This window comes from Propithecus coquereli, unplaced genomic scaffold (assembly GCF_000956105.1).
Source record: "Propithecus coquereli isolate 6110/MARCELLA unplaced genomic scaffold, Pcoq_1.0 Scaffold35, whole genome shotgun sequence".
In the NCBI taxonomy this organism is placed as follows: Eukaryota; Metazoa; Chordata; class Mammalia; order Primates; family Indriidae; genus Propithecus; species Propithecus coquereli.
In genome coordinates, this window is record NW_012149174.1 from 3,525,384 (window position 1) to 3,534,775 (window position 9,392).

At 41.7% G+C, this 9,392-nt stretch overlaps 1 protein-coding gene across 1 annotated transcript in view; it reads right to left on the reverse strand.

The window, feature by feature from the left end:
- PDSS2 (prenyl (decaprenyl) diphosphate synthase, subunit 2) overlaps positions 1-7,006 on the reverse strand; it is a 250,669-nt gene extending 243,663 nt beyond the window's left edge. The window contains exon 1 of the mRNA XM_012651232.1: positions 6,409-7,006. Within this exon, the coding sequence (XP_012506686.1) occupies positions 6,409-6,701 (293 nt within the window). The 5' untranslated portion in view covers positions 6,702-7,006. The remainder of the gene's footprint in view (positions 1-6,408) is intronic.
- Positions 7,007-9,392: the final 2,386 nt, after the last annotated feature.

A 9,392-nucleotide genomic window follows, 5' to 3' on the forward strand; every position in this document is an offset into this window, starting at 1 on the left:
ATATTTTTAGTTATCCAGATAATTTCTTTCTGTTTTTAGTAGAGACGGGGTCTCATTCTTGCTCAGGCTGGTCTCGAACTCCTGATCTTGAGCAATGCACCCGCCTCGACCTTCCAGAGTGCTAGGATTACAGGCATGAGCCACCGCGCCCAGCCCTCAGCCTGATTTTAATATGCATTTCTCTAGTGGATAATAATGTTGAAGATCTTTTCACATGCTTACTTGCCACCTTTACACATTCTTCCTTTTGTCCATTTTCTAATTGTATTGTTTGTTTTCTTACTATTGAGTTTAGAGAATTCTTTATGTATTCTGGCTACAAGTCCTTCTTGGATATGACTTGCAAATATTCTCTCTCAGTCTGTGGCTAATTTTTTCATCCTCTAAAACGGGTCTTTCACAAAGTTTTTAATTCTGATGGAGTCCAATTGTTTTCGTATATGAATTAAGTTTTTGGTATCACATCTAAGAACTGTTTACCTAGTCTTAAGTCTTGAAGATATTCTCCTACATTTTCTTCTAAAAGTTTTATGTTTCACATTTAAATCCATTTTACATTGATTTCACAATAACCCATTTTACACTGATTTTTTTTTTTTTTTTTACTGTGGTGTGAGGTTTAAGTCAAGGTTCATTTTTTTACCTAGGATGATGATGATGTTCACTTGTTCCAGCCCCATTTGTCGAAAAGACTATCCTCCCTCCACTGAATTGCTTTTGTACTTCTGTTAAAAATCAATTTGGCATATTTGTGTTGGTCTATTTCTGGGTTCTCTATTCAGTTCCATTGATCTGTCAGTTCCTCTGCCAATACCACACTGTTTTGATTAATGTGCCTATATAGTAAGACTAGGTATTATAGAATGATTCCTCCCCTCCTCTTTTTTTCAACATTGTTTTAGCTATTCTAGCTCTATTCAAGTTGCTCATTGTACTTTATTGCACAGCTTATTGATGCTTTTAAGATCCTCCCTATACCCAGTCAAGGTATAATAGCCTGGGAAGGAAGTAGAGAAAAAGAATCATGAAGGAAAAAATACATAATATACTACCACTATCCTAAAATGTTACTCATGTAATTTTTATCCATCCATCAATCCTTCAGTGAATCCCTTTATGAAAGATTCTGTACTACTCCAGGCCATCTCTAAATATAGTAACTCATTAGACACAAGTCATTTGTTTCCTTCCATTAGATATTTGTAAATACATGTGTCAATTCATGAAGGAACAGGGTCCACGTTTTAGACTTCTTTATATCCCTCCATAAGCTTCAATAAACATTGAATCAATTAATTGAGGATTATTTATAGTTGTTTACAACAGAGAAACCCTGGAAAATTGAGAAGAACAAGAGTAAAAAATGAGCTTATTGCTCTACTGTTCTTAGTAATAGGATCATTATCTCACCAAATCTCAAGTTTTTGTTGTTTTTTGTTTGTTTGTTTGTTTTTTGAGACAGAGTCTCGCTCTGTTGCTCTGGGTAGAGTATAGTGGCATCATCATAGCTCACTGCAAACTCAAACTCCTGGGCTCAAGTGATCCTCTTGCCTCAGCCTCCCGAGTAGCTGGGACTATAGTATACAAGCGTGTGCCACGATGCCTGACTAATTTTTCTATTTTCAGTAGAGATGGTATCTTGCTCTTGCTCAGGCTGGTCTCAAACTCCTGAACTCAAGCAATCCTCCTGCCTCAGCCTCCCAGAGTGCTAGGATTACAGGAGTGAGCCACTGTGCCCAGCCTAAATCTCAAGATTTTTAATTTAATCTCACTTCTGAATTAAACTGTTAAATTAAAGAGTATATAACTAGGCTGGTTTTCCCTTTTCTTGATGGGATGGCTTAAGTAAAGAAAAGAAAGTAGCAAATAATAAATTATGGTGGTTTCCCTTTTCCCCCAGTTATTTGCCAATAATGTCACCATTCATTTAAATTTTAGGGCTATTAAGACATGATTCATCCCTAACATACTATGTAGATTTTACTCAAAAAGTAAATGGTCCAACGGATTAGAATATTGACTTAGGCAAATAATAGAAATCCCAAAGGTAAAACGGGTCATTTTATAATTGTAAAAGAATTTAATGAGTCCAACTTCCTATCATCCTAACTGCATCAACTACAAGGGATCTTTGTGCCCTTTGACTACCATGCTGAGAGCATCTTCCTCTTAATCATCAATGCTTTGCTGACAAGAGTTCAACAAATTATGGTGTACAGCATGTGAAATAATATAGCTGCTTAATCCATGTTTTTAGTTATAATTTACAGTAGCCACAACCTGGCCTAACCTCTGGATCAAATGCCTGCTCCTTTGCTAAAACAGATATATACAGTTGATAGACAACATAGATAGACAGATATCCTCTCCCCAGAAGTTTCTTTGTTCATTGGCTGTCTGTCAGTTTAGACTGTTTAAATAATTTGCAACACAGTGTCAAAGTATAATAAAATTACATAAAGACCAGCTCTTTCTTCTCTTATTAAATAGAACAATGCATATATGCTACCACAACAATTTTGCTAAATAATATTTATTTTGTGCCTCTCCAGTTCTTTCACTGTACTATGGGACTACTAGGCAGGGTAGGCTATAATCAGGAAAGTTTTGGAACCATTAGTCTCACAAGCTTTCATCTAATGTGTCTTTGGTGGCCTCAGAAGGGATCTTCTCCAAACCCTCATCTGATGCTCTCACAACTAAGTAGATGAATTGCAATTCTCAGAAATATACACATTAATATACACTGCCCTTTTCACTTCAATGCTTTATTATAGGGTCTACAATACTCACAATGCAATATACTTCTATAACCCTCACCATTGACACTATCATTCCTATCACACACACAGAAATTTCCTACTTGATTATCAAAAATTAAGAAACCTCTGTCAGGCGCAGTAGCTCATGCCTATAATCCCAGCACTTTGGGAACTGAGGCAAGAGGATTGCTTAAGGCCAGGTGTTTAAGACCAGTCTGGGCAATATGGCAAGACTCTGTCTTTACCGGAAAAAAAAAAAAAAATTAGCCAGGTGTGGTGGTGCACCCTTGTAGTCCTAGCCGCTGGAGAGGCTGAAGCAGGAGGATCTCTTGAGCCCAAGAGTTCGAGGTTACAGTGAGCTATGATTATGCCACTGCACTTCAGCCTGGGCAATGGAGCAAGACCCCATCTTAAAACAAAAGAAAAACAAAAATGAAGAAACCCCTCTTGGTTTTAGTGTTATGAGTACATGGTGTACTGAACTCAAACTTTGCTTGTGACAGTGTGAACTGTTAAACCACTTTGGAAAATAATTTGGTATTATCTTCTAAAGATGAACATGTACATACTCAACAGTTACACTCCTGTATCTATATCCTCAAGACATGTACACCAGAAGACATATTCATAGCAACATTTTTCATAACACCAAAAATGCAAACAACCAAAATACTGATTAAAAGAAGACTGTGGGCTGGGCGCGGTGGCTCACGCCTGTAATCCTAGCACTCTGGGAGGCCGAGGCAGGCGGATTGTTTTAGCTCAGGAGTTTGAGACCAGCCTGAGCAAGAGCGAGACCCCGTCTCTACTAAAAATAGAAAGAAATTAATTGGACAACTAAAAATATATAGAAAAAATTAGCCGGGCACGGTGGCGCATGCCTGTAGTCCCAGCTACTCGGGAGGCTGAGACAGGAGGATCGCCTGAGCGCAGGAGTTTGAGGTTGCTGTGAGCTAGGCTAACGCCATGGCACTCACTAGAGTGAGTGCTAGAGCCAGGGCAACAGAGTGAGACTCTGTCTCAAAAAAAAAAAATAAAAGAAGACTGTGCACCAGGCACAGTAGCTCACATTTATAATCCCAGCACTTTGGGAGGCTGAGGTGGGAGGATTGCTTGAGGCCAGGAGTTCGAGAACAGCCTGGGTAACACAGTGAGATCTTGTCTCCACAAAAAAAAAGAAAAAGAGAAAAAAGAAAAGAAGATTGTAGTATATTCACATAAAAGAATGTAACACTCTAGTGAAGAACTAATGAAATATAGTTAAACACACAACATGGCTGAATCTCAGAAATTATGAATTTAAAAAAGCAAGTCACAAAAAGCTATATGCAATAAACTACCATATTTGCAAATTTTTTTTTCTTTTTCTTTTTTTTTTTTGAGACAGAGTCTCGCTTTGTTGCCTGGGCTAGAGTGAGTGCCGTGGCGTCAGCCTAGCTCACAGCAACCTCAAACTCCTGGGCTCAGGCGATCCTACTGTCTCAGCCTCCCGAGTAGCTGGGACTACAGGCATGCGCCACCATGCCTGGCTAATTTTTTCTATATATATTTTTAGTTGTCCAGATCATTTCTTTCTATTTTTTAGTAGAGACGGGGTCTCGCTCTTGCTCAGGCTGGTCTCAAACTCCTGACCTTGAGCGATCCACCCGCCTCGGCCTCCCAGAGTGCTAGGATTACAGGCGTGAGCCACCGCGCCCGGCCCATATTTGCAAATTTTTTTTAAATGAGAGAAATTAAAAATGTTGTTATTGTTTAGGGAAACACCCATGTAATTTTAAAAAGGAAAAATTTTTTTAAAAAACCAAAACAATATAGTGGGAGTCAGAGAAATGGACTGCAGAGTATACAGTTAGTTTCAACAGGATTGGTAACGTTATAGTTCTTACGTTGGGTAGTAGGCTCATTAGTTTCATTAAGCCTTAACACATTTACATACCTAGGTGTGTGTGTTTTGAGTATGTATCACCTAAAATTTCTAGAGAACTATTAATAATATTCTAGCTACAAGATAAGTCTAGCCCAATCATAAGGTGACATTCTTGATAGTTGGGAACAATACCAAGAAATAAAATCACTTTATTATTGCTATTTAACTTTTGAAGGAAGAAAATGACAGGTGCCTCATTAAAAAATTAAAGCAACAGGGTAGACAAGGGACAAGGATGTGGCTAAAAAAGGGCAATATGAGAGATCAATGTAGTGAAGAAAATGTTCTGTATCTTGACTACATCAATGTAAATATCCTGCTTGTGATATTGTACCATAGTTTTTTGCAAGATGTTACCATTGGGAGAAACTCAGCCAAGGGTGTATTGGATGGCTCTGTATTATTTCTTCCAACTGCCTGTGAATCTACAACTATCTCAAAATAAGAGTTTAATTTAAAAAAAAGATAATTTTTGTCCTGGATTTCTCCACCTTGGCACTACTGACATCTTTGGGTACATGATTCTTTCTTGTGAGGCTGTCCTAGGCATCGTAGGGTAGCATCTCTGGCTTCTACTTACTAAATGCCAGTAAAGTGCCTCTATTCATGACAACGAAAAATGTCTCCATACATTGCCAAACGACCCCTGGGGCTCAAAACTGCCCCAGTTGAGAACCGTAACAACCAAGAAAAGCTATGGAAATGTTTGTTTGAAGGAGACTAAAGACACATGACAACTAAATGCAATACCTGATCCTAGGCTGGATCCTGCACTGAAGAGGAAAGAATGCTCTACAGGATATTATTAGGTCAATTAACAAAATTGGAATACAAATGGTAGATTAAAGCATTGTACCAATATTAAACATACCTAAGTTGATTACTGTAGTTATGCAAGAGAGTATCTCTATGATCAGGAAATACATACTGAAGTATTTAGGAGTAAAGGACAACGATGCATGTAATCTACCCTCAAGCGATCATAAAAATATATAGATATAGATATTCACACGTTGATAGGATATATACGTGTGTGTATACACGCACATGTATGCAGTAAGTGAATCTGATTAAAGGATATACGAGTGTGTTCTCTGTACTATTTTTATTCTTGTAACTTTTCTGTATAAGTCAATCACAAATCAAAAGGCGTGGGTTTTTTTTTAAGTGAGAAAAGAGTTTTATAAATCCTGATGGCAAGTTTCACAGCAGTAGTCCAGCATCAGTGATAAAAATTCCAAGAGGATAATGACTACTGACTTGATAAATTCCTACTTCAAACCCCGGACATTCATTGGAAAGAACTGTCTACCTTTAGCCTCTCTCCTTCCCCGCTCTTTCTAAAGGTGACCCCTTGAACAATGCATAACTGCAAATTAATCTATTCCACTTTTAAAAGACCATTTCTAGGAAATGACTCAAACCTACATCCCTGCTCGATGTCTCCACAAATCACTGAGCCGTCTTCATCCTCGACAATTAAGAAGCAAAATCTCGAAAAGTGTACAAGTGTTTCTCAAAAGAAAACCACTTGCCCACTCAGCTGAGCAAGTATGTTAAGTGGCCCAGAGAAGAGACAACATGGAATGCCTAGGAGGACTGAGAGATGGAAGGGGTAAAAGGAGCCAGGAGCCAGTCTGAGTGAGACGGGATGAGTGTGCCAGCCAGATAAAAGAATTCGAGTGGGTGCGAGTGTGTCAGCGAGAGAGAGTAGCTCACCTGGCTGTGGTAAGCAGAGGGTGCTGAGTTCCCACCAGCTTCCGCACCTGCATAGCGATGTTGCTAAGTTCGTCACTCAGCAGGCAGCGGAGGCTCATGAAGGACGTGGGATAGCCCACGATCTTCTCCGCCTCTGACACCACCTGGTTCCAGTAGGCCGGGGACCTCGAGGACTGACCACGCCAGGAACCTACTGAGGGGATGGTGTCGAGGGACGGGGACCACCACCGGCGAAGCGGGGGACCCGAGGCTCCGAGATAACGGGGCAAGCGCAACAGCTGCTGAAGGTTCATGGTTTGAGTGTAGCAGGGTCAGGGACCTGGCGGTGTCCGGAGTTGGCACGGGAAACAAGCCAGGGACAGAGGAGGAACTTGCAGGAACTAAAAGAAAGCGGCGATTCTTGACCCTCAGAAGAGGGTGGCTTCCTAGAGCTGTCACCAGAAACAAACTTTAACTGCTGCTTTCTGCAGTTGCCCAGGATGGATGAACAGCAGCCCCAGCTCAGCACTGCCCCTAGCCACCCGGGGTAGAAACCACGGCCACTTCCTATATGGGGGACGCCATGTTGGAGGTGTGGAATGCGGCCTGCCGTAAAGACGGAGACGGGCTGTTAAGGGGCAAAGAATGCTCCCCACTTTACGGCGTAGCCGTGAACGTCCTGAAGGGGCGGGACTTTGGAAGTGAACGGCGGGAAGTGAGGTTCAGCTCCTCCCACCCTGTCTTCTGCCTTGCGAGCATCGACCGTGGCAGGGATAGGCTGTGGGCGGCGAGTGGTTCCCCTGCACCAGAAATCTGGGCCGAGTCTGGATTCATCATAGCGTTCCTGGCGCCCAGCACAGAGTGGGCACGCGTAAATATTTGTGTCATGAACAAGGATCAGTGTCTACCAAGTCTCTCTTCCAGGTCCCCCAGCCGCCCGCGAGGAAGGGCGTCGGGCGGAGGCGCCTGCTCCTCCTGGAAGCCTTTCGTCACTGTCCGCCACCGGCCTCTGGCTGGCCCTCGGGTTGCTTGGCTACTGGAGCTGTGGGCCACGGCTCAGTGGTGGAACGCAAAGTCCCAGGCGTGGGACTGTGCCTTCAGGCCCAACCAGATGGAAGGCGGCGTGGTGCAGCGGAAAGAGGTCCTTTTCCCAAGGAATGTCGTCGGAACACGTTCAAATCACCGGCCTCTTCGCCAAGCCTTTGTTTCCTCATGTGTACAGCCCTGGCAGAACCAGCCGTGCCTCCTTCCCAAGGATGCGGAGAGGTTGAAATGAAAGTTGCCCGCTCCCTTCCTCTCCTCTTCCTTTTTACGCCTAGCCCTGGAGCTCTGCTCGCCATAAAGGATTCAAAACTGTATCACTGAGCCAGCGCGGTGGCTGACGCCTGTAATCCCAGCACTTTGGGAGGCCGAGGCGGGAGGATCGCTTGAGGCTAGGAGTTGGAGACTATCTTGAGCAACATAGGGAGACCTCCCGCCCCTATAAAAAATTTTTAAAAATTGGACAGGTATAGTGGTGACTTTAGACAGGAGGATCTCTTGAGCTCATGAGTTGGAGGCTAAAGTGAGCTATGATCAGGCCACTGCAGTCCAGCCTGGGAGACAGAGCAAGATTCTGTCTCAAAAACAAAAACCTATCACTTTTCACATACTAGCTCATGTTTTAGCTCATTTAATCCTAAAAACAATCAGGTTAAGTAGATAATATTTGTATTCTCCCGTGTTTTGTATGAGAAAACTGAGGGACAGCTCTAAGTTGCCTAAGGCCACACTAGGCAGAGATCAAACCCAGGCAGTCTGGTTTCTGAATCCATACTCTTAACAACATTAGACTGTCTAAAATTAATAGGCTACCGTCCACTCTTTTCTCCTCTTTGCTTAGGGGAAGTAGTCAATGTGATTATCCTTTCAGTAATGCTACCTATTATTTTTTTTCAAGTGAGTCTGGCCCTATTGCCCAGGCTAGAGTGCCGTGGCGTCAGCCTAGCTCACAGCAACCTCAAACTCCTGGGCTCGAGCGATCCTCCTGCCTCAGCCTCCCGAGTAGCTGGAACTACAGGCATGTGCCACCATGCCCAGCTAATTTTTTCTATATATTTTTAGCTGTCCAAGTAATTTATTTTTAGTAGAGACGGGGTCTGGCTGTTATTCAGGCTGGTCTCCAACTCCTGACCTTGAGTGATCCACCGGCCTCGGCCTCCCAGAGTGCTAGGATTATAGGCGTGAGCCACCGCGCCCGGCCAACAAATGCTTGTTAATGATAAAGGATATATTACTCAGTTTTTATACTCTTAAAAATAGCTTGTAAAACTATGTTCAACTTTCAAAATCCTTACAAATTTGTGGCTGATATTTTTAAAATTAGCATCAGGCATAATAATGGACCAGACCCTTGGGATACATGTAAAAATTGGGCCTTAAAAAAAGCAAATTAAAGGGTAATTGTTCACTTTGCAAAAAAGATGCTTTTCTCTACAAAAAGTTTAGCTTCATACTCACTTTGGCAAATTTTCCTTGTGATTTAAATATTTGATTTCATCTACAAAAATTCAATTTAGGTATAACTTTTCAGGGATGCATTTTTTAAAAGTGAATTATGCTTAGAAGTGTTAAACACAGTGTATGCCCTCAAAATAAGTAAGGTAAACTGAAGTTTGAAAATAATTCCTGTGAACGAGATAAACTCTTGGCAATAAAATTCAGGTCTGTTCCTAGATGAAAATAAATGTGGAGAGTGAGATACATTACCATTTAAAAAAGTTCCAAAGCCTGAGCTTCTGGGTTATCCAAGGTGAAAGAAGTCATGAAAATACGAAGAGAGATAAAGACTGAATGTAATATATTGTGCACCTGAGGCTGTTTCTTCAGCATCATGGTACCTTAAGGGTAACTTTTCATGTAATTTCCTTAATACCAATTCACAGCATGTACTTTAATTTCTTCACAGAAGCCAAGTGCATTATTCTCTGGTCATACTCTATTAACCAAGTTTTTGATTATTCATG